General features: G+C 43.3%; 1 protein-coding gene across 10 annotated transcripts in view; it reads right to left on the minus strand.

The window, feature by feature from the left end:
* Nucleotides 1–24,694, minus strand: part of kcnma1a (potassium large conductance calcium-activated channel, subfamily M, alpha member 1a) — a 953,094-nt gene that overhangs the window by 326,836 nt on the left and 601,564 nt on the right. For 9 of the 10 annotated variants that reach the window (XM_072282727.1, XM_072282725.1, XM_072282726.1 and 6 more), the window contains exon 6: nt 5,698–5,773. In XM_072282727.1, the coding sequence (XP_072138828.1) occupies nt 5,698–5,773 (76 nt within the window). Of the gene's footprint in view, nt 1–5,697; nt 5,774–12,284; nt 12,647–24,694 lie in introns of those variants that run through there. The other variant, XM_072282723.1, reaches the window with a different exon arrangement.

The following is a 24,694-nucleotide window of genomic DNA, read 5'->3' on the forward strand; positions in this document are numbered from 1 at the left end:
AGAGGGTTCAGAGGAGGTTCACAAGAATAATTCCAGGAATGAAAGGGTTATCATCTGAGGAACATTTGATCTTCTGGACCTGTACTCACCGGAATTCAGAAGGATGAGGGGGGATCTCATTGAAACCTTTCGAATGTTGAAAGGCCTAGGCAGAGTAGATGTGGAAAAGATGCTTCCCATGGTGGGGGAGTCTAGGACAAGAGGGCACGGCCTCAGGATAGAGGGGCATCCATTTAAAACAGGGATGTGGAGAAATTTCTTTAGCCAGAGGGTGATGAATTTGTGGAATTTGTTACTACAGGCAGCTGTGGAGGCCAGGTTGTTGGGTGAATTTAAGGCAGAGCTTGATAGGTTCTTCGTTGGACATGGCATCAAAAGTTACAGGAAGAAGGCCAGGGAGTGGGGCTCAGGAGGGGGGAGAAAAGGACCAGCCATGATTGAATGGCGGAGCAGATATGATGTGTCAAATTCTGCTCCTATGTCTTATCGTCTAAGTAGTATTATATTATTATAAGTTCACTTATATGCATATAGCAGTTTAATATGTCTCCAGTGGCATATTAAGTATAATTCTGGATAGCTCTGCATTGGTTGACTTTTATCTACAAAACCTAATGGAATTTTTCCTAATTTATGGGTATAGAATAGCTAAACAAAAAGCAGCACCGTCTTCATCTTCTTAGCATCTTAGTCTTGTCTTTAAGCATCCTACTATTAGCTTCTGCTCCTCTTTGCTTTGTTCCAGCATTGCTTAATAAAATAATCGTGAAGCAACATGTTCTGTGCCTCTTTCCTATCTTCTGAAAAAACCTTCCATGAAAGCATCAGAATCCAACACCAGCCTGAGATTCAATATCTTGCAGGCATTCACAGTAGAACAGTAAAGTGATGCTATACAGCAGGGAATGAAAATGAAATAGTACGAGAAAATGCTGGGAATACTTGGCAGATAAGGCAGCAAGTGTGGAAAGAGAAACAAGCTTAGTGTTTCAGGCTGAACACTCTCTGTCAAAAATGTTAACATTCATTCCCCTTGTACAGATGCTGTCTGACCAGCTGAATGTGTTGCAAGGGAGCGACTGGAGCAACTGGAGGCGGACCCAAGTGCAGGACACAGGCACGGAGACAGACTTGGACTTGACTAGGAACTCGGAACCAGGACTTGGACTTGACTTGGTACTCGGAACCAGGACTTGACCGGGACTTGGAACTTGGAACTTGACTCGGGACTCGCAGCCTTGGGACTTGGACTCGGACTTGGAACCTGGACTTGGACTACAACTTGGAATGACAAAACAACAACAGTCCATTCGAGTAGCAGCAAACGGTCTGCCTACTGAGCTGGATACGCGACAAGACAACGACAGTCCTCCATTCAAGTAGCGGCAAATGGCCTGCCTACTGAGCTGGATACAAGGTGACTAAACAATGACAGTCCATTCGAGTAGCAGTAAAATACCTGCCTACTCAGCTGAATATGAGACGACAAAATCCAAACCACGACAGTCCATTCGAATCTTGGCTCAGAGTAGCGGCAACGGCCAGCAAATCTCAGCTGGCCATGGAAACGGCAGAATTTGTACCTTTGGCTCGGAGTGGCGGCAAACAGCCAGCAACTCAGCTGGACACGAAAACGACCGAATCCACAAAGCACCCCGGGCACCAAAGCCACTTAGAGTCCACAATGAACGGGGACCCGAATCGGGCACAACTGCACTTGTTCAGGTGATGGTCCAGCACCGAGTAGCTTTAATGCTGCTCGCTCAGATGGGAAACAGGTGCCTTAATCAAGGCACCCAATGGACCACGGGGAAAAGGAAATAACTGGAATGAGGAGTCAATGGACCGGACCGTGACAGAATGCTTCCATCAATATATCCTTCTATTATCATGTTAATGCAAAACTTGAGGAAAAACTTCTTCACACAGAGAGTGGTGAATCTGTGGAATTCTCTGCCACAGGAAACAGTTGAGGCCAGTTCATTGGCTATATTTAAGAGGGAGTTAGATATGGCCCTTGTGGCTAAAGGGATCAGGGGGTATGGAGAGAAGACAGGTACAGGGTTCTGAGTTGGATGATCAGCCATGATCATACTGAATGGTGGTGCAAGCTCGAAGGGCTGAATGGCCTCCTCCTGCACCTATTTTCTATGTTTCTATGTTTCTATTGTGAACTACACTCCCTGACAAGTACCTTTTCCAAAAACTTCCTTCTGGAAAGTGCCATAGGGCTATTAAAACAAAAACATCATTTCACCTTAAAAGTTTTGTTTCCCAGGCAGTTAATCTGATCAACCATTCTAATTAGCACCCCCTCTCACCCCCTCTATTTATCATCTCAGACATTGCACTGCACTGTAAACACTTTAAAACACTTTTGCAATGCTGTTTAAATTGTTAATGCATGCTGGTGTTTATGTAGAGTATTTATGCATATTTTATTCCATATCCATACTTTAATCTCTAACTTCATATTCTACGTAATGTTTTATTCTTCATAATTGTTGAATGTTGTAGCTTACAGTCGCATTTCATGGCAACACACCACAACAAATTCTGAGTATGTGTGAATGTCTATGGCAAATAAAGTTGATCCTTGATCCCCGTTCATTTGAAACCAGCAACCTGAAGCTCACAACATCTCATCCATATTATTTTGTAAAAGATTATGGAATTGACTGTCTTAATTCAAAGTGAACATATAATTGTGCTTGTAAGCTCAATGCAGCTCTGAGAACAGCACTAAACTTTCAGTCCACCTCTGTCTGAGGAGCATGGAGACGGTAGAATGCTGGACAAACATTCCTTCCTCCTACCAGCACCCAATCAGTCAGCAACACACACACAAAATGTGGGCTTTGGAAATCAGCAGGTCTTGTGTCCCCAGCCAGTCAGCCATGATTTTGTGGAACTTGATACTGAATGACTGGCCGTCAAATTTGCCTGCATAGCAAGGGTAATCCACTTAAGTTGGTTGTAAAATATTTCGCACAGACAAGATGAAAGGAATGATAAAAGTAAATTCTATTTTAGTCATACAGTCTCACTTACAGGCTCAGCAACGCTCCAAGCCCATGCCCGACCATCAAGCACTCATCTACAGAATTCCCATTTTATTTTCTTCTCACGTTCCCATCATTTCCACCCTGTTCCCTCCCCCCAGCAGACTCCACCACTCAGCAATAGCAGCCGGTTAACCAAACAATCCATACGTCCATTCAGGAGGAAACAAAAGCACCTCAAAACACCACATGGATAGAACTGAAAATCAAGATAGTGGATAAATAATGGGCAACACTCACTAAATGATGAAGATAACTTAGCAGGCAAGGGAATAAATAGTTGATGTTTCAGGTCGAGACCTGATAAAAGTCCTCAACCCAAAACGTTGACTGTTTATTCCTTTCCATAGATGTCACTTGACCTGCTGAGTTCCTTCAGCATTTAGTATGTGCTATTCTTGAATGTCAGAATTTGCAGGATCTCTTGTATTTATCGAGTGGGTCATCAGAGATTTACTGTGAAGTGGCAGCTGTACTGGCTACACGACTGTGCCTACCGATTTTACAACAGGGAAAAGTGACATTATTAGGACAAACACCCCTTCCCCCTTCCATTCCCCACTCTGGCTCCCCCTCACCTCCCCTCTTCTCCTCTCTTCTCCTCACCTGCCCATCACCTCCCTCTAGTGCCCCTCCTCCTTCCCTTTCTCCTTTGAACAACTCTTCTTTCCTATCAGATTTCTTCTTCTACAAGTCTTTACCTTTTCCACCTATCACCACTCTGCTTCTTACCTCCTCTCTCATGCACCTAGATTCACCTATCACTTTCTATTTTGTACTCCTATCCCTCCTCCCAGCATCTTATTCTGAATTCTACCCCTTTCCTTTCGAGTCCTGATGATGGGCCTCAGTCCAAAACTTCAACTGCTTATTCCTCTGCATAGGTGTTGCCTGATCTGCTGAATTAGAACATAGAACATAGAATAGTCCAGCACAGTACAGGCCCTTCGGCACACAATGTTGTGCCGACCCTCAAACCCTGCCTCCCATATAAGCCCCCACCTTAAATTCCTCCATATACCTGTCTAGTAGTCTCTTAAACTTCACTAGTATATCTGCCTCCACCACTGACTCAGGCCGTACATTCCACACACCAACCACTCTCTGAGTAAAAAACCTTCCTCTAATATCCCCTTTGAACTTCCCACCCCTTACCTTAAAGCCATGTCCTCTTGTATTGAGCAGTGGTGCCCTGGGGAAGAGGCACTGGCTATCCACTCGATCTATTCCTCTTATTATCTTGTATACCTCTATCATGTCTCCTCTCATCCTCCTTCTCTCCAAAGAGTAAAGCCCTAGCTCCCTTAATCTCTGATCATAATGCATACTCTGTAAACCAGGCAGCATCCTGGTAAATCTCCTCTGTACCCTTTCCAATGCTTCCACAGCCTCCCTATAGTGAGGTGACCAGAACTGGACACAGTACTCCAAGTGTAGCCTAACCAGATTTTTATAGAGCTACATCATTACATCGCGACTCTTAAACTCTATCCCTCAACTTATGAAAACTAACACCCCATAAGCTTTCTTAACTACCCTATCCACCTGTAAGGCAACTTTCAGGTATCTGTGGACATGTACCCCCAGATCCCTCTGCTCCTCCACACTAACAAGTATCCTGCCATTTACTTTGTACTCTGCCTTGGAGTTTGTCCTTCCAAAGTGTACCACCTCACACTTCTCCGGGTTGAACTCCATCTGCCATTTCTCAGCCCACTTCTGCATCCTATCAATGTCTCTCTGCAATCTTTGACAATCCTCTACACTATCTACAACACCACCAACCTTTGTGTCGTCTGCAAACTTGCCAACCCACCCTTCTACCCCACATCCAGGTCGTTAATAAAAATCACGAAAAGTAGAGGTCCCAGAACAGATCCTTGTGGGACACCACTAGTCACAACCCTCCAATCTGAATGTACTCCCTCCACCACCACCCTCTGCCTTCTGCAGGCAAGCCAATTCTGAATCCACCTGGCCAAACTTCCCTGGATCCCATGCCTTCTGACTTTCTGAATAAGTCTACCGTGTGGAACCTTGTCAAATGCCTTACTAAAATCCACATAGATCACATCCACTGCACCACCCTCATCTATATGCCTGGTCACCTCCTCAAAGAACTCTATCAGGCCTGTTAGACACAATCTGCCCTTCACAAAGCCATGCTGACTGTCCCTGATCAGACCATGATTCTCTAAATGCCCAGAGATCCTATCTCTAAGAATTCCTCCAGTATTTAGTATGTGTTGCATTGAATTTCCAGCATTAGCAGAATCTCGTGTTTATTATTAGGATACAGTTGGTGCTGGTTAAAAATCTGTAGCATTTCCAGTTTATATTAATTTTTAAAAATATCTAGTTATAATTCAAGAAGGAAAGCAAGAATGCTACAATCTAGAGTGGATGAGCCAAGGTTTATGAATCCTGTATTTCTTGCCTTTTTCCAAAGTTGGGTCTCTTTGAAAACAGACTCTACATAAATAAATACCGTTTCTCTACAAAACTCAACATTGAAGAGTGATGAAGATTTATTATGTTATTAGTCTAAATGTTTGAAAGTTATCATGCACACTACACCTCTGTAAAATAGCCCTGCGTATCAGTAGATGGTAGAATGATAACCTGTATCACTTACCTTGTTTTTAGGATATTTAGAAACTGTAAAATTTCTGAGAACTGTATCAATCGCAGCGCTCTTAAAAATCGTAAACCTGTAAAAGGGAAGAGCATAATGTCAGCCAAACCTGCATGCTTGACAGATTTAACGACTAGTAACACTCAGACTGCACGTAGCCACAAGGTTAGGCTGCAAATTATAGTCATTAAATGGTCAGTAAAGGGAAAACTTTCTACTGGGAGCGATAAAGATCAGGAATTTAAGGGAATCAGAAATTCAACAGATATACTGTGCTTTACTCAGTAAACTCTCCCGATCTCGATTAAGTAAAGGATGTAATATGACAAAGACATTTTCAGAAAACATTTAGACCTTGAGCATTTGATTTGTCTGAAACATGCACCTAGAAGTATCTTTAGAGGCATGAAGCTTGGTTCAATTACAAATCACCATTAACAGTGCACAATCTTTACATATCACAACAGCAGACAAAACAGGAAAATGCAGCTTAGCCCGGTGTGGAAGGGTCAGGAATCAGTCCTCACTTAAGCTAACCACCCATCCTGGCCCAGCAATCCTGTTCTTATACTGAGTCACATTACAAACACTGTAAAACTGAAAATCTTCCAGATGAACCCTTGCATTCAATCACCCAAGAGCTGATAAGTTTTACCCATTAATACTTGTTCTTACAGATGTCAAAGGGAAAGAAACAAACATAAGGAGGCGGCATCTGAAGATTAAGGAGATCTATAATCGCACTTGCAGGCTTTCTGTAAAAGCACCAAGAATGTAAATCAAGGCTTGCTTGGAGATATTATTTTAATTACTTTTCACAAATTGAGCTTCATTCCAGCTTTAAAAGTTCACCATGCAGAATTCAAATTTCCATTTATTTCACTTTTAAAATGCTGCTCATATCTCTCAAAAGTGCCACTGACCAATCCCATTTCTTGTGGGATTCGCTGGTCAGAGATGTGAGGTGGTGACTTGTTAGGCAGAGCAACAGACACAAAACACTGGAGAAACTCAGCGGGTCAGGCAGCATCTGTGGAGGAAAATGAACAGTTAACGTTATAAGCCAATGATGGGTTCCATTTCCTCCACAGTTGCTGCTTGACTCTGAGTTCCACCAGTGTTTTGTGTGTGTGTGTGCTGCTCTAGATTTTCAGCACCTGCAGAATCTCCTGTGTCTTAGCAAGCAGAGGTAAATTTTACGGAGACGGCTTTGAATATATGTTTGTTGTTATTATCATTGGATTCAATCTAGATGACACTGAAATAAACTAAAAGGAAAGACGTGGTCAGATGGGAGATCACAGAAACATTGTGAAACAGTATAGAAGGAAGACAGGTAAACAGATCAAACCACACACATCAAAGTTGCTGGTGAACACAGCAGGCCAGGCAGCATCTTTAGGAAGAGGTACAGTCGACGTTTCAAGCCGAGTTAATCTTTGTGAGCTCTGCACTCACACGGCCTGGGCGCCTCCTTGTTGGCGACCCCTGGAGAAGGGGGCTTTTGCCCCTGGAGCTAAGATTCAGGCCACCTCCGATGTGGGCTGACCACCCTCATCGGAGTATCTCTCGGGTTATGTCTCGTAAACAAGAAATTGCCCCTGGGGCCTCTGCCCCAGGACTTGACCCAAGACCCGACAGCAAAACGAGTTGTGTGTGTCCGACTGTGGTCGCGCCTTCCGGTCGCGCTCTGGTATGACCAACCATAGGCGTACCCACATGGCCGCTGGAGGGGCTATCGGCCAGTTCTCATGCGGGATATGCTACTTTGGGACTTTCTCGTGCGGAGCTGGCTGATGCCGCTCCACTGGTCATTCGTGGATCGCTTATTTGTTACGATGCATATATGCGGGGCGCGGGCGGGTGGGCGCGGTCGTGTCGGGACGCACATTAACGGGATGGTGTGGATCTTGGGTCTCGGCCCGAAACGTCGACTGTACCTCTTCCTAGAGATGCTGCCTGGCCTGTTGTGTTCACCAGCAACTTTGATGTGTGTGGCAGATTTCCTCATGTGTACGGGTAAACAGATATCCAGTTTGCACCTCCATCAGCTGAGGAGCAAATCTGAGCTTCTAAACACTTCAACTTTCCTTCACTTTCCTTGTCTGCAGCCTGTTGTTCATTACAATGAGATCCAATGTAAAACTGAAGAACACCACCTCATCTTCTGTCTGAGCATATTGAAGCCTTCCAAACTTGGCATCAAATCATCCATCCTTGAGTATCTCCCTTTCCCTGTGTCAGACTAGGCTGTTTCTGCTCCAAGTCACCCGCCTGCTCTACTGGCACAGTTTTCCTCTCTCCATTAGTACAGCCTAACCTGATGGGCATGTGGCAACACATCCCGGTGCCACCTTAGCCTGCCCATAATGCTCAGCTGAACAACACAGAACGCAACAAAACATTAAACAAGCAAAAAAAGCAACCACAGCAAAACAAGACTTCTCTCCCCCGTCCGCCCACTCCCACGCAAATGGATAGTCCTCCAGGCAGGAAAAAAAAGCGCTCATGCCAGCCCCCGTCCACATAATATGCAGAGATCTGAACAGCTCCTCCTCGTTGGGAATACGTGTCTATCTTTAGATGCAGCTGGGTTAACCTAAATCTTCTGCTCTCCACGTGACCACCATCTTGTAAGCACTGGTGCAGTGGGGGAGCAGCCACATGGCAAAGCGACAACCACTTGCGGACTGCCCTCAGCACATTGTTAGGTGTGTTGGCTGCCAATGTAAGTGAGGCATTGCACTGTATATTTTGATGTACGTGTGATAAATAAATCTGAATTTAAATGTCCCCTACTCTGTCATTAGCAACACAGAACACGCATAGAAACAAACTCACTCTCCAAGTGCTGTCAGCCAACCTGTCAGCTTCAGGCATAATATGAGACTTAAAGATTGAAGTAACAACTTTTCAGGCCACTTTTCCCTGGGAGTAGGGGAGGACTCAGTTTTATGCTCCTCTCGCTCCATATTCTGCCTCTCCTCCAAACATATTAACTATTTAATTGACACCCACGTAAGAAGCAGACAAATGTGATCGCATCACTTTGACAGCCCCACACTTACAGCAGAGAAACACCAAAGGCCACAACTGCCTTGCTTGACTGTCCTGCCCACCTCCTGTTCATGCACAAATTCGAGCCCGCAAGATCATTTAGTGAGTTCCGCAAGGGAGAACGTGCTGGATTTAACATCAGGTCAAGACAAACCAAGACCAAATAAAACAGAAATGCCAGAAGCACTCTGTCTAAAGGTCATCAGCCTGAAGCATTGACTCCACTCCTCTCTCCACATATGCTGGCTGACCTGCAGAGTATTTTTTTAAAAAATGTTCAACAGTCAAAGCATTTCCAGCAGTGTCTGCTTTTCTTTATATTTTTAGAACACTGAGATCTTTGCAATGGATTGGGAATATTCTATCAGACAATATATTTTAACCACTTTCTTGACCTGCCCTGTCACTTTCAATGAACAGTACACAATAGCTCTTAATGGCTTTGTTTTTTTAGCCATTTTAGAATTGAAAAGCTTTAGTCAACATTGCCTCTTCTCTTCCTTCCAAAGTATACAGCCATAATGTTTTCAATATTCAGGCTAGTTTATAACGTGTACATTGAAACATACACTCAGTGGTCACTTCATTAGGTACAACCTGTACATTCGTGGTCTTCTGCCACTGTAAGCCCATCAACTTCAAGCTTTGATGTGTTGTGCATTCAGAGATACTCTTCTACATACTACTGTTGTAATGTGTGGTTACTTGTGTTACTGTCACCTTCTCGTCATCTTGGACCAGTCTGGCAATCCTCCAGAAAAACAACTGAACCTCTTGACCATGTCTTCATGCTTTAATGCATTGAGGTGCTGCTACATGATTGGCCGATGAGGTGTTTGCCTTAACAAGCAGGTGCACAGGTGTACCTAATAAAGTGGCCACTGAGTCTACAGTGAAAGGCCCTGTTTGCATTAACAACCGACTCAATCGTACTTGAGTCCTAATGCCTCCAGTACCAAGCATCATTTTCTCTCATAATCGAGAAGAGGTCCTCACTTATGTGTTAAATCACTACAAAGATCATCTTCAAAGGCAGCTTCTGTACCGTAGGAAAATAGAAAGAGAATAATCTAATACAGCAAAGAGCTGGTTGGAATTAGGGAGCCATGAGTAACTGAACTTTGCAATCAAATTAGAAAAACTATTACCTAAAAAAATGAGATAGGAGTAAGTTCATTTCTGAGTATATCCAGGACAATTCAAAAAGTTTTTGTTGACTTTGTTTAATGATGGAGCAGGTTGTGAAAGCCAATTATGTTGATCTTACAGTTCTTGAAAGGATTATTTACCTACACAGTATGGCACTCACAGAGATGGGTAATATAATCAATTCAGTCCTAATTGCTTTGAGAAAACAGAGGCTGCAACTAAACAGGTGGGAAAGCCTCATAGTCTCCATCGCTCTTTAGATGATTACTGACCAATTCCTAAAGCACTCTAAATCACTTAATCCATGTTTTGCAAGAACAGATTGGTTAATTCATTGATTGGTTTAGAAGAAAAGAAGGGGAGGCAATTGGGGCATCGTGGCAGTGTATCAACACTATTACAGATTGGTGAATCGAAGTTCGGAGTTCAAATCTGGCACTGCCTGTAAGGAGTCTGTACGTACTCCCTATTACCACGCGACTTTCTTCCAGGTGCTCCAGTTTACTCCCATAGTCCAAAGATGTATTGGTTGGTGGTTAATTGATCTTTGTAAATTGTCCTATGGTCAGGCTAGAGTTAAATAAGTGGGTTGCTGGGCAGCGCGGCTCGTTGGGCTGGAAGGGCCCGTTCTACGCTTTCCTCTAAGTAAATTACTTCAATAAAAATAAACAAATGTGTCCGAGGATGATCAAATACATCAGGCAAATCTACTGATCAGATTCGAGGGGAGAATAAGAATCATTACCTCACAATGATGGCTTGCAAAGAGAGTGCTCTCAGTGTGTGATGAGAGAGCTCTCTCCTTACATGATGAGGAGCAACACCTTGCAAATCAAAAAGAACACAAAGGCCGAGATAAATTAAACAATTAATCATTGTAATAACGGTTAGGTTTCCGTTCAGCAATGTCCCCCCACCCGCAGCCTCTGGATGCCCAACTTAAGTGCAGCTCATACACAGTACTTGAGCAGGAGACTGGGAGATGAATTTATCTGATGAAGGGTCTCAGCCCGAAACGTTGACTCTTTATTCCTCTCCATAGATGCTGCCTGACATGTCGAGTTCCTCTGGCATTTTGTGTGTGTTAGTTGGATTTGCCAGCTTCTACAAAGCTGCAGACACGCTCTGCCATCAAATCACTGGATTTAAAGCCCTTTAAAAATCTTCTCCAGAATACATGGACCACCACAGTCACAAACAGTTCGCAGGAACGGATCCCTCCAAATATCCAGGGACTCCATGTAAGGATTTACAGGATTTCTGATAAGCCCCACAGTCCAAAGTTATTACATTCAAGGTTGTAACAACTGCTGCTCAGAATTTGGTAAAATGCGGTGGTGTAAGCGTTTTACAAAAGATTTTTAAAGGGCTTTAATTTAGTGATCTGGTGGCAGATGACAGGCTTAGGGCAAGTAACAGCTGAAAGAAGAGGACAGCCAGCTGTGTGAAGACAGAGAGGACTTTAACCCACAAAACATCCAGGACTCGTGGAGAAAAGACAACTTGCTACCTCGATATTCAGTGTTTTGTTTCATTGCATCTGTTTTGATACAGGAGTCACGGATGTTTCACAGAAGCTCTATCAAATGGAATGAGAGAGGAGGGGCTAAGGCTCGCAAACTTTTTTAAGCCATTGACCCCTACCATTAACCGAGGGGTCTGTGGACCTCATGTTGGGAACCCCTGGTCTGAAGCCATTATTACGATAATGTTTAAATCTCAGGAAATGTGAAGTGTTAAGGGGAACATGAGGGGAAACGTCTTCACTCAGAGGGTGGTGAGAGTGCGGAACGAGCTGCCTATGGAAGTAGTGGATGTGGGTTCGATTTCAACATTTACGAGAGATGTGAATAGGTAAATGCACGGGAAGGGTATGGATGCAAGCCAACGGGACAAGGCAGAGTAAGTTTGGCTTGGACTAGATGGGCCAAAGGGCCAGTTTCTGTGCTGTACTGTTCCACAGCTTGATGACCCGACGACTCTGAAACATCGGGTCTTCTGTGTCATGCTGCCCACACTCTGAATCAAACAGGTATTTGCAGCATTTTCAACCTCAATTAAACAGATTGCTCACAGCCACCTCACACTATAAGAAACACACAAGGTAAGTCCTACAACTAATTACACAAACGAGGCACTGTACAGATCTGGTCACTGGGGATGAGACATAAGATAACTCCAGTGAAACTGTGCTAGTTTCTGGGGAAAATCCAGGTCCTTAGAAATTAAATAAATGCAGAGAGAATAAGACAGCACCTAAAATGAGAATGCGGACCACCTAATAAACACATCACTATCCAAAGGGGTTGGGTGGGATGAGGTTCGGGTTTTGGCGCAGGAAGTTGCCCGGGCCCAGTACTCCGAGATTGAAGGAAGCTTACCCCAGTAGTACCCAATCTGGTAGCAAGAGCTGTCTTGCTCTTCCTTGTCCACATTCTGGCTGTGCCCCGCTCTGACGCGATATCCATTCTGGAAGAGGTCTCCCAGGGACTTCTTCCGTCTTGTGGTGGGACGGACAGCCTCGGTCTGTGTGGATCCATTCGGGGCACGGTAGACCAAAATCTTACTGGGGATCATCCTTCAAAAGTTGACCTCGATGCAATGCGGTATATCTCCTCCCTGCCTCACTTGCAAGCCACTCAACATTTCAAAGTGACCACATCTAACATTGCAGAGTCTCTTACTTTACAATTTTGATTCAATGTCTCCCACCAGGACTCCTATTTCCATTGCTTCTCGTCAACAAAACAGTCCATGCAAAGAAGAAAGACTTTGCATTCCTATAGTACTTTCCATAACCTCTGTACATCCCACACTGCCCTAGAGCCAATGACGTGCTCTGGATGTGCGATTACAGCTCAAAAATATCATCAGGGACTATGCTCTCTCACCAGATGACCATAAATTCTGTCGATGGCACGGAGGGACCAATAGTTACAGTGTCCAATGAGGGCATGCGAGCGTGAGAAACAAACAGAACAATGTAATGCAAGGACCTCCCACTCACAGTTTGATCCATGGCAAAGCCTCAAACAGCATTTTTGATCAGGATATTACAACATAAGCTTCTTTGCTACTCACCCAGGAGAATCAGCCTCTGGCTGCCAAGAACAGACCTGCTGCTTTTGGAGCAGACTATTGCCACGCACAGCTGCAGCTTCCATGCTAGTTACACTATTGACACCAAGCCCTACGTACTGTAGGTGCTGCCTGTTTCTGTTTCCAGCAGACCTCACATTCAGGTGAGATGGGCCCCCCCTCTTTTGCACTGAAGGAGGATTCTTGTAATCATCCAACTCTCTGGGGACTTAGCGCTAGTGAAATGAAAAAAAAAACAATAATCCTAACTTAATCACAACTCCGCTGGGCTGATATTGCGCTCGGCTTTCTTGGGAAGCTGCCCGAAGGCTTGTGACAAAACACGGATAATGAAAGCCTATTTTAAGCAAATTCTTGCAAACAGTTGTCAAAGTTAATGCAGAACGTGGCATAGCTCTTTTATAACTACAAATAATTTATGTATTAAAACCAATGAGCTCAATATAGTCTTTAAGCAAATATAACCATAAAGCTACATGCTTGAAGGCCCTGGAAAAGCCATTGGCTTTCTCAGACACTGCTTTACACAGTTCTGTCCACAGTTTCTCTGCAAGGCAAAAATCGTGAGGATCAGTGAAAACACCCTGTCAACCAAGGCAAGTGAGGCATGGATAAGAGGTTACGGAATGCACTTAGATTAAGCTGTGTTAAATCCTGCCATTAGTGAAGAAAGCTGATGTGAATTGCAAGTGAAAAATAAAATCAGTCATCTACTTAGGAAAGCAAAGTAAATTTATTATCAAAGTATGCATATGTCACCATTTACTATCTTGAGATTAATTTTTCTTGCAGGCATTTACAGGAAAATGAAGAATTCCAACAGAATTTATGAAAACTAAACATAAACAAAGACTGACAATCAATCAAAGTAAAAGAAGAAGACAAAGTGTGGAAATAAAAATAAATAAATAACACCGAGAACTTGAGTTGTCAGGTCCTTGAAAGTGAGTCTGTAGAGGTCGTGGAATCAGTTCAGAGTTGGGCTGAGTGACACCAGCTCGGGAGCCTGACGGTTGTAGGGTAATAACGGTTTCCGAACATGGTGGTGTGGAACTCAAGGCTCCTGTACCTCATGCCCAACGACAGCAGTGAGAAGAGAGCTTAGCCTGGAATATGGGGCTCCTAGATGATGGATGCTGCTTTGAGTGACTGAAAGTGAACTGAACGTCATTTGCTTCTATAAAGAAGCTAGAATCTCAGAATTTCATTGCTTGCATTCCAAAACAAACCTTTTAAAAGCCACTTAAGGGCTGGCTAGTGGCGCGACGACATCGGCGCCGGACCCGGGAGCGGAGGTTCCCAGGTTTGAAACTAGTCAGGTCTGCTCCCGAGTACGCTTTCCATCCGTGCCAGGTTGAGTGTCGAGATTGCAACTCGATCTCGTAAAATAAAAGGAAAATACTGCGAAAACGTCTGTGTGAGGAGTGGCGCGCCACACAGTCTCTCTCTCATTCCGCGCCTTGTAAAAAGCCATGAAAAATCTATCATCACGGACACTCAGACGCGCACACACGGAGGCACACGCCAAAAAAAAATTAAGAGCCATTTAAGAGAAATTTGGATAGATACATGGATGGGAGAGTTATGGAGGGCTATAGTCCAGGTACAGGTTGATTGGACTAGGCAGATTAAACGTTCGTCACGGAATAATCAGGCCAAAGAGCCTATCTCTATGCTGTAGTATTCTATGAACCTATCAAATGCCATTTATAGAGCGAACAGCCAATACAATAAATGCTTTCATGGCTACTAACCCGGGGCTGAGTGTTGAAAATTAATGCACTCCAAGTACCAGGAATGCGTGAGGGAACCATGTAAAAGATTGGTTAGGCCACAGAAAGAAGACTGTGTTCTGGTCACTCCACAGAAGGTGATTGGGATTAATATTGGGGAGATGCATTGGAGATTTATTAGGGATGTTATAAGGCAGGGGTTCCCAATCTTTTTTATGCCATGGATCTTTTCCACTATCTGTGGAGTCTGTGGACCCCAGGCTGGGAGCTGCTGTTATAAGGGATGTTATGAGGGATATTACATTGTTGTGATAGGACACTGTCTAGGCTCAGTTTGCCATCTTCGCAGTTTAGGAGACTGAGAACAAATTGAACTGGGTTAAACAGAAAATATATTTTCTTTGGTAGTGAGGTCTACATGTTGGAGAATTAATTGGCTGAAGGGAAAAAGAAGTCACTGAACGGATGGTGGGGGTCCAGAATTCACTAGGTTAGGGGAGGTGGAGATGGGCAGAAGATACAAAAGCCTTAAGACATGTACCACCAGCCTAAAGGACAGCTTCTGTCCCTCTGTTATCAGAGTCTTGAACAGACCTCACAGGGTGAAGATGAACTCTTGATCTTTCAATCCATCTCCTTGTTTACTTGTTCACCTGCACTGCTCTTTCTCTATAGCTATATCGTACAGTCTGCATTTTATTTTACTACTACAATGCATTAATGAATGGTATGATCTCTCATAACAGCTAATAAACATGGCACACTCAGACGCTGCAGCCACTCCATGTCCAATCAAAGATTTATTTATTCATCTTGTATGCCTTTTTATGATCACAAGTCACTGCTACATGCAAAGGCCATCAAGTACTGCAGGACTATTCCATCAGCATGTTGTTCGATAGTGATGCAGCTGGACTTCTTGCGTACGGTTGTTGTGTTCTCGCCTGGACTTACCATTAGATGGTGTGTGGTCTAAATAAAGGTGCGAGTGATTGTCTTGGACATTATGATTGTGATCGCAAAACCCTGTTGGACAAGGGTAAAGATGAAAAATGCAAGTCCAGTTCAAATGTTCATTGGCGAGACCGACAGCCAGGAATTACATTGCTGGCTTTGAGGCGAGGACCAGATCTAGGCCACGGGGTTCACTGTTGTATTTGCCTAGGGGACGAGATGCCATGGCAATGTAGGAGAGGGTTCTGTGCATGCGCTGGAATCCATTCTGGTTTGAAGGCTGGCCAACTTCCATCAGTGCAATCCTCCGGTGTATTCTCGGTGCTTCCCTCCAGAGTTCACTCAGTGCTGCCCTCTGGTGTTCACTTGGTGCTACTCTCCGGTGTTTGCTCAGTGCTGCCCTCCAGTGTACGCTCAGTGCTGCTCTTCAGTGTTTGCTCAGTGGCAGAACAAGTTGGACCAGATGTTTTAAATGTTATTCTGAATTTGCAACCATATGTGCTAGTTGCACTACGTGCTGTGTGCTGTTGGTAATGTGTTTTGTACCTTGGCCCCGGAGGAACAATGTTTTGTTTGGGTAGATTCATTTGGCTGTATGATTGAATAATAAATAAACTTGAATTTGAACTTCACTGTATCTTAGTAGACAGGACAATAGACCATATCACTACCAATCCTTTTCCAATTTAAAAAGTACAGGATCTTAAAAACAATGTTGCAGGGGTGGTTGCAAGTCTCAGAAAGTGATCTATATTGCTGGACTAGCTGTAACTCAAAGTCAATTTATTTATGCGTGCATCAAGAAATGCCAGTTAAAAATAAATGGTGTTTATTTACTTGGATTTCTTCACATAAATTCCATGAGCCACAGAGCACTACATTACAGAACCAAACCCTTCAGTCCACCTAGTCCATGCCAAGCTATTATTCTCCCTAGTCCCATCAACATGCACCTGGATCATAGTCATCCATTCCTCTGCCAGTTATGTACTTATTCAAAACTTCTTTTAAATGTTGAAATCAAACCTACATCCACCACATTTGCTCGCAGCTCATTCCACACTCCGACCATCCTCTGAGTGAAGAAGTTCCCCCTCATGTTCCACTTAACCATTTCACCCTTAACCCATGACTCTAGCTGTAGTCTCACCTAACCTCAGTGAAGAAGCCTGCTTGCATTTACCCTACCTACATAATTTTATATACTTCTATCTAATCTGCCCTCACTCCAGGGAATAAAGTCCTAACCAGTTCAAACTTTCCCCATGACTCAGATTCCGAAGTCCTGGCAACATCCTTGTAATTTTTTTCTTTACTCTTTTAATCTTATTGATAACTTTCCTGTAGATAGATAATTAGAACTGCACATAGCATTCCATATTAGGCCTCATCAGCCTCATATGCAACTTCAACATAACATCAATGCCTCGATTTATGAAGGCCAGTGTGCCAGAAACTCTCTTTATGATCCTATCTACCTGTGATGCCACACTATGGATCTGTATTCCCAGAATCCGCTGCTCTTCCACCCTCCTCAGTGCCCTACTATTCACTGTGCAAGTCCTTCCCTGGTGTCTCCTCCCAAGGAGCAATATGTGCAAAGTGCAAATGAGAGTGAATTTTTATTTTGTATCACAGTGATTTGTGGATTTCGTTAACTTACATGAACTGAACTGCCATAACATGATAGTTCCCTGTATCTCGATGAGCACTTTAACAGTGGTAGTCCACCAGATCTAGACTGACAGCAGGGTAAGATGGAGGATTTACCACCATTTTTTGGATGACGGAGATAGCTCAAGGAGCCAGATGGCCTGCTTCTGCTATCATTCTCTGCAATAGTATATGTTCTCTTTCAAATACAATGTAAAAACCCAATGTGATCAAATCAAGCAACCAAATTCATTGAGCTACAGCTGTAATGGAGAAAATGGCTGCCAGTCTCACAGTTGGCAATGCACCAGAGTTGCCCTGGAATCCTCCAGGATTAGAATTTATCTCCTGGACGCTCACATGAGCATCTGTGAACAAAAACCTGGACGGGCATTGCAAAAGGCAGGTTATTTTTATTAACAAATGGAATAGAGTAGAAATGCCTGATTGGATGAGGTAGTGGGCGGTCACTCGATGAAACCTGCAGGAATGCACCGAAAGAGAGCTGGCAGTTCTGAGGCCAGCCATCTGCTGCAATGCCAGGGGAAGTCTGACAGAAGTATAAACCAGGCACTATAAATTCATAGTCTTGTTTTTGCCAGGATTTGAAGGTTTTTAATGCAATATTTACAACTAACAATTACATTCCACCTCCCCCTTGCCAAATGCTTAAATCCACCCACCCCATCCCCGACCTCTGATATCTCTGTACTTCTGTGGACTAGATGCGCTTTCTCCAAACTGTTCCTCTTCTGGCCCTTCTCTCTCTCCTGAACTACCCAGTTCCTCCTAAGTGTGCTCCAGCCTCCCATCACCCTGTTTTCCCTTCCTCCATCCACTCCACCTGTCCCTCACTCCGCACTCCTGCCATTCATTCTCGCCAATGCTCTCTGGTCTGAGATACCTTTGTCATCAGGAAAAGTTTCTAAATACCCCATCCACGCCTCTCACAATTTTGCACACAACACGATAAATATAATCACTAGCATTGTACTCCTGGGTTATTTTTATGCCGAGTGTTCATTTAGATATCAAAGGAGTGCATGCTTACAGTTTCCATAAGATAATAAGACATAGGAGTAGAATTAAACCATTCGGCCCATCAAGTCTGCTCTGTCATTCAACTATGGCTGATTTATTATCCCTCTCCACCCCATTTTTCTGCCTTCTCCCCGCAACCTTTGATGTCCTTACTAATCAAGAAGCTATTAACGCACTCGTTAAATACACCTAATGACTTGGCCTCCACAGCTCTCTGTGGCAATGAATTCCACAGATTCACCAGCCTCTGGCTAAAGAAATTATTTCTCATTTCTGTCCTAAAAGGACGCCCTTCTATTCTGAGGCTGTGCCATCTGGTCCTAGAATTCTCCACTATTGCAAACACCGTCTCCATATCTACACTATCTATGCCTTTCAAACATTCCTCATATATTAACCCTTTCATTCCTGGGGTCATTTTCGTGAACCTCCTCTGAATCTTCTCCAATGCCAGCACATCCTTTCTTAGATAAGGGCCCCAAAACTGCTCACAGTACTCCAAGTGCAATCTGACCAATGCCTCATGAAGGAAATCAGGTAAAGTGAGAAACACTTTTCACCACACTTCTCCTGTATCACTCTCCACATCATGGACACCTAATACCCACTGATTTGTGCAGTTAATATTAACACTACTAGGAAACTCTCTCATACCTTTCAATCAGAGACTCCAAAAATCTAATCATATGCTTCACAAGAAACCTTGATGGTGCTGTCTACTGTAATCTCATTTTTGGTGCCTGCACATTACTGTTTCTACGGTTCTTCTATGGTCTTTAGATGGATGGGTCATGTCTATAACAAGCAACCAAAAAGAAAAACAGGTCTGCTTTGCACTGGCAACAAACGCATCAATGCAGTCAACAGGTCGTGCTGTGAATATAATAAGTGTGTCGTGCGAGAAATGTCAGGCCTCGCTGACTGACCATCTGTCTGTGTGGAACTGTACCTATTGTCAAGCAAATAGCTGGAGAGTTTGATTCCGTATATGACCCACACGAGAACATAGAGCACTATAGCACAGAACAGGCCCTTCGGCCCACAATGATGTGCTGACCTTTTATCAACTTACCTCTTCCCTCCTGCATAGTCCTCCATTTTTTTTTATTATCTGTGTGCCTAACTAAGAGTTTCTTAACCCTTACATACTGTTCGGGTCAAATTTGACCCATTTTGACATTTGACAGCAGTAAAAACACCCTAAATGCCATTTTTTAAGCCGAAATTTGATGACTTTTCCTAAAGTGACCCAAAATGCGCAAAAATGAAAATATTTAAAGATTTTATACTTTTGTACAGGTGCTACAAATTTTTGTACGTTGAGGCTGTTCCGAGTCAAATTTGACCCGTATCTATTGAAATGGATTTTACATCTCTGAAACGTTAATTAAAGGATTAATCACCCATTTATTAATCCCAGATAGTCTACTTATACATTCTAAATAGATCTGTGGTTCAAAATTTGGTATAGACACTTGTTATGAGGGGATTCTTGGGCTGGGTCAAAATTGACCCGGACCATACTGTGATGGTATAGAATATTAACTGTATGTAAGGGTTAAATATTTCTGATATATCTGACTCTGCCACCGTTCCTGGCATTCACCAGTCTCTGCGTAAAGAACTTATCTCTGATATACCCCCTATACTTTCCTCCAGTCACCTTAAAATTATGCCCCCTGGATTTAGTCATTTCCACCCTGGGAAAAAGTCTCTCCTGAGTGTTCAGGCCCAGGGTCTCCTCTACTGCCAAAGAAAGAGTGGAATGGTCACAGCCTCAAGTAGGAAAGTACAACTCTTCAGGAGGCATCCAAACTTTTAGCTTTGGCCTCCTAAGTAGACTCTTAGGGAAGAGAAATCCAAAAATTAATTCCTAACTCAGGAGAGAGCCCAAGGCTGAAGTTGCAAGGGTAGGCCTGTTTCAGTAATATCAGAAGACACTGGGAGTACTAGTCTCCTTACTTAAGGGAGACCAATACAGGAAAAGTTCACTAGGCTGCTTCTTGGAATATTAGATTTGCATTATAAGGAATAATTAAGCAGTTCAGCCCCAATACTCAAGGGAGTTTAGGTGGCCTATTGAAACCTGCAGGAGTCTGTAGAGGTTTAAGTTATTCCTGGAGGGGAAATGTAGTCCAGAAGGTATAGTCCCAGTATAAGGGTTCTCTATATAAGACAGTGAATTCTTCTTCATATATATATATTTTAATATATTTTACCATACAACTTAAAATAGAGGATATTTGGCCAATCAAAAAAAAATCGAGGGATGCCTACCTTGAAGAAGTTTGAATCTCTTCAACGGGAGTTCAGTGAAGCCCTCTCTCACTGATCTTCTCTGTGATCTCTGCTGCCCTCATAATTATCAATTTCTCCTACCAGTGAAAAAATTCTCTCCTTCCTCCCCTCTTCTTCTATTCACCACACTGGCCTCTTACCACTTCTCACCTGCCTATCACCTCCTCCTCCCCTTTCTCCTGTGGTCCACTCTCTTCTTGTTCTTCTCCAGTTCTTTATCTTTCCCACCCACTCGGGTTCACCAGTCAGCTTCTAGCTATCCCCCTTCCCCACACCTTTTTATTCTGTCATCTTTTCAGTCCAGAAAAACGCTGACTGTTTATTCACGTCAATGGATGCTGAGTTTCTCTAGCATTTTGTGTGTGTGTTGCAATCAAATACATGTCTGTCCATGGTATAAAGTATAATTAGTAAGTTTGCAGGTGACACGAAGATTGGTAGTGTTATGGGTAGTGAGGAAGGTTGTAAAAGGATAGAGCAGGTTGTAGATCAGATGGAAAATTGGGAAGAGTATTAGGAAATGGAATTTAATCCCAATAAGTGTGAAATAATGAAATTTGTGATGTCAAATAGTTACAGGCATGTACAGTAAACAGTAGGGATTGTCTACAGATGGTGATGCAGCGAGACCTTGGGTTTGGGTTCGAGTCCACATTTCCCTGATAGAGGCAACACAGATATAAGATAGTGAGGAAGGTATATGGCATGAGTTAAGGGCACAGATTATTAAAGTTTGGATGTAATATGGCAACTCCAATGTGTAGTGTGACAAGGTCCCACATAGCAAGTTGGTCAAGAAGGTTCAATTGCTTGGCATTGAAGATGAATAGTAAATTGGATTAGATACTGGATTTGCAGAAGAATCCAGCAAATGTTGCAGATGGTTGCCTCTCTGACTAGAGTCCTTTGACTAGTGGTGTGTCACAGGGATCAGTGCTGGGTCTGTTGTTTGTCATCTATATCAACGATCTGGATGATAATGTGGTAAACTGGATCAGCAAATTTGAGGATGATGCCAACATTGAGGGTGTAGTGAACAGTGAAGGAAGACCATCAAAGATTGCAGTGAGACCTGGACCAGCTAGTAAAAGGGTGAAAATTGCAGATGGAATTTAATGCAGACAAGTGTGAGGTGTTGCACTTTGGGAGGACTAAGCAAGGTAGGTCTTACACGGTGAGCAGTAGGACACTGAGGAGTGTGATAGAACAGAGGGATCTGCGAACACAGATCCATAAAAGTGGCATTACAGGTACATATGGTCATAAAGACAGCTTTTGGTACATTGCCCTTCATAAATCAATGTATTGAGTACAGGAGATGGGATGTTATGTTGAAGTTGTATAAGATGTTGCTGTGGCCTAATTTACAGTATTGTGTCCAGTTTTGGTCACCTACCTACAGAAAAGATGTAATTACAATTGAAAGAGTGCAGAGAAAACTTACAGGGATGTTGCCGGTACTTGAGGATCTGAGTTATAGGGAGAGGTTGAATAGGCTAAGACTTTATTCCCTAGAACATGTGGGAATAGAAGAGTGGGTTGGTAAGTTTGCAGATGACACAAAGGTTGGTGGTGTTGTAGATAGTATAGAGGATTGTCGAAGATTGCAGAGAGACATTGATAGGTTGCAGAAGTGGGCTGAGAAGTGGCAGATGGAGTTCAACCCAGAGAAGTGTGAGGTGGTACACTTTGGAAGAACAAACTCCAAGGCAGAGTACAAAGTAAATGGCAGGATACTCGGTAGTGTGGAGGAGCAGAGGGATCTGGGGGTACATGTCCACAGATCCCTGAAAGTTGTCTCACAGGTAGATAGGGTAGTTAAGAAAGCTTATGGGGTGTTAGCTTTCATAAATCGAAGGATAGAGTTTAAGAGTCGCAAGGTAATGATGCGGCTCTATAAAACTCTGGTTAGGCCACACGTGGAGTATTGTGTCCAGTTCTGGTCACCTCACTATAGGAAGGATGTGGAAGCATTGGAAAGGGTACGGAGGAGATTTACCAGAATGCTGCATGGTTTAGAGAGTATGGATTATGACCAGAGATTAAGGGAGCTAGGGCTTTACTCTTTGGAGAGAAGGAAGATGACAGGAGACATGATAGAGGGCCGAAGGGCCTGTACTGTGCTGTACTATTCTATGTTCCACGATTGAGGGGAAATTTGATCGAGGTACAGTATACAAATTTATGAGGGATATAGATAAGGTAAATACAAGCATGTTTTTTCTACAGGTTGGGTGAGATTAGAACTAGAGGTCATGGGTTAAGGGTGAAAGATGAAATGTTTAAGGGGAATGTCTTCACTCAGAGGGTGGTGAGAGTATGGAACAAGCTGCCAGCACAAGTGGTGGATACAGGGTGAATTTCAACATTTAAGAAAAATTAGGATAGGTGAATGGGTGGGAAAAAGTATGATGGGCTATGGTCCTGGTCCGGGTCCATGGGACTAGTCAGAATAATATGTCATGGACTGGAAGGGCCGAATGGCCTGTTTCTATGCTGTAGTGTTCTATCATTTTATGACTTTTGGAGCACATAGGAGTACTATGTGCATTTCTAGTAACAACGCCATAGGAAGGATGTGTTTACGCTGAAGAGAATACAGAGGAGATTCACCTGGATGTTTTCTGCATTTGAGGACTTCGGCCTTGAGAAGAAATTGGATAGGTTGGACTTGTTCAAAATCAAAGTTCATGGTAAATTTATTATTGAAGTACATACATGTCACCATATACCACAGTGAGATTCAATTTCTTGCAGGCAGTCACAGTAGATGCAAAGAAATACAATAAAATATTAATGAAAAGCAACACAAAAATAAAGATGGACAATGTACAAAAGAAGACAAACTTTGCAATTGCAATAAATAAATGAATAAACAAATAACTAAACTAATAAAATTGAGAACATGCGTTGTAGAGTCCTTGAAAGTGAGTCTGTAGGTTGTGGAATCAGTTCAGTGTTGAGGTAAGTGAGGTTATCCATGCTGGAATGAAAGAGGGAAAAAGTTTTTACCAGAAGGAATCGATAGTCATGCCATCAGGTTGGAGGCTACTCAGACATCATATAGAGTGCTGCTTCTCCTCGCTGAGCCGACAACAGCAGATTCGCAGGTGAAGTGTTGCCTCAACTGGAAGGGCTGTTTGGGGCCCTTGAAGGGAGGTGAGGGGGTAGGTGAACGGGCAGGTGTAACACACCTGAGCTGCTTGCAGGGCTGTACGTATGTGTGACATGATCTGTCTTGATGGCATGCAAACAAGGCTGTCACTGTCTCTCGGATTACAATCCAATCCAATCACCCATGGCCAAACATGTTCCTCAGACACAATCCACTTACGCTGGAAATGAATCCATTGAGCCTTCGTGCAGGGCAGGGGATTGAAAAAGGAAGAAACATACACAAGGCATAATTCATCAGCTAAAGAAATCAATTTGAAACAGGAGTTTGGATTAATTTTTTTTAAATCACATTTTTTCCAGGAGGCAGTTAATAAAAGCCATTAATTTTATGCAGGTTTATTTTGATCGTGACCCAATGTCAAACTGGGCAAAACTCTGGTAAAGTACACAGCAGTGATGCCTCAGGGGTGTTGATCGCACCAATGTGCCCCACTCTTCTGGTGGCAATTGATATGCTTCAAGTTGACATATCCACAACTTGAAAAAATAAAAGATCTCCAGAAAAACATTTTCAAAATTCTTTTATAATGTAGACCAGTCACAATAGATTAATAACCAGAGTCCAAAGGGCAGAAATTTTTAGCAGGAATTATATCAACTTGCACCAAAGGAGACTGTCATTCAACCCTGAATAATCATGGTGGTACAAAAATAGCGGCCTGGTCTAATCCTACCTTCCTGCAGGACACAACCGTTACAGTCCACTTTTCCAGTGCTGAGTGAGTCACATCCTACACCGTTTGTGAGTTCTGTACCAGACAAGGTGTGGTCTGACAGTGCAGCGCTCCCTCAGTACTGTCCCTACGATAGTGCGGCACACCCTCACTACTGTAAAA

This window comes from Mobula birostris, chromosome 18 (assembly GCF_030028105.1).
Source record: "Mobula birostris isolate sMobBir1 chromosome 18, sMobBir1.hap1, whole genome shotgun sequence".
In the NCBI taxonomy this organism is placed as follows: Eukaryota; Metazoa; Chordata; class Chondrichthyes; order Myliobatiformes; family Myliobatidae; genus Mobula; species Mobula birostris.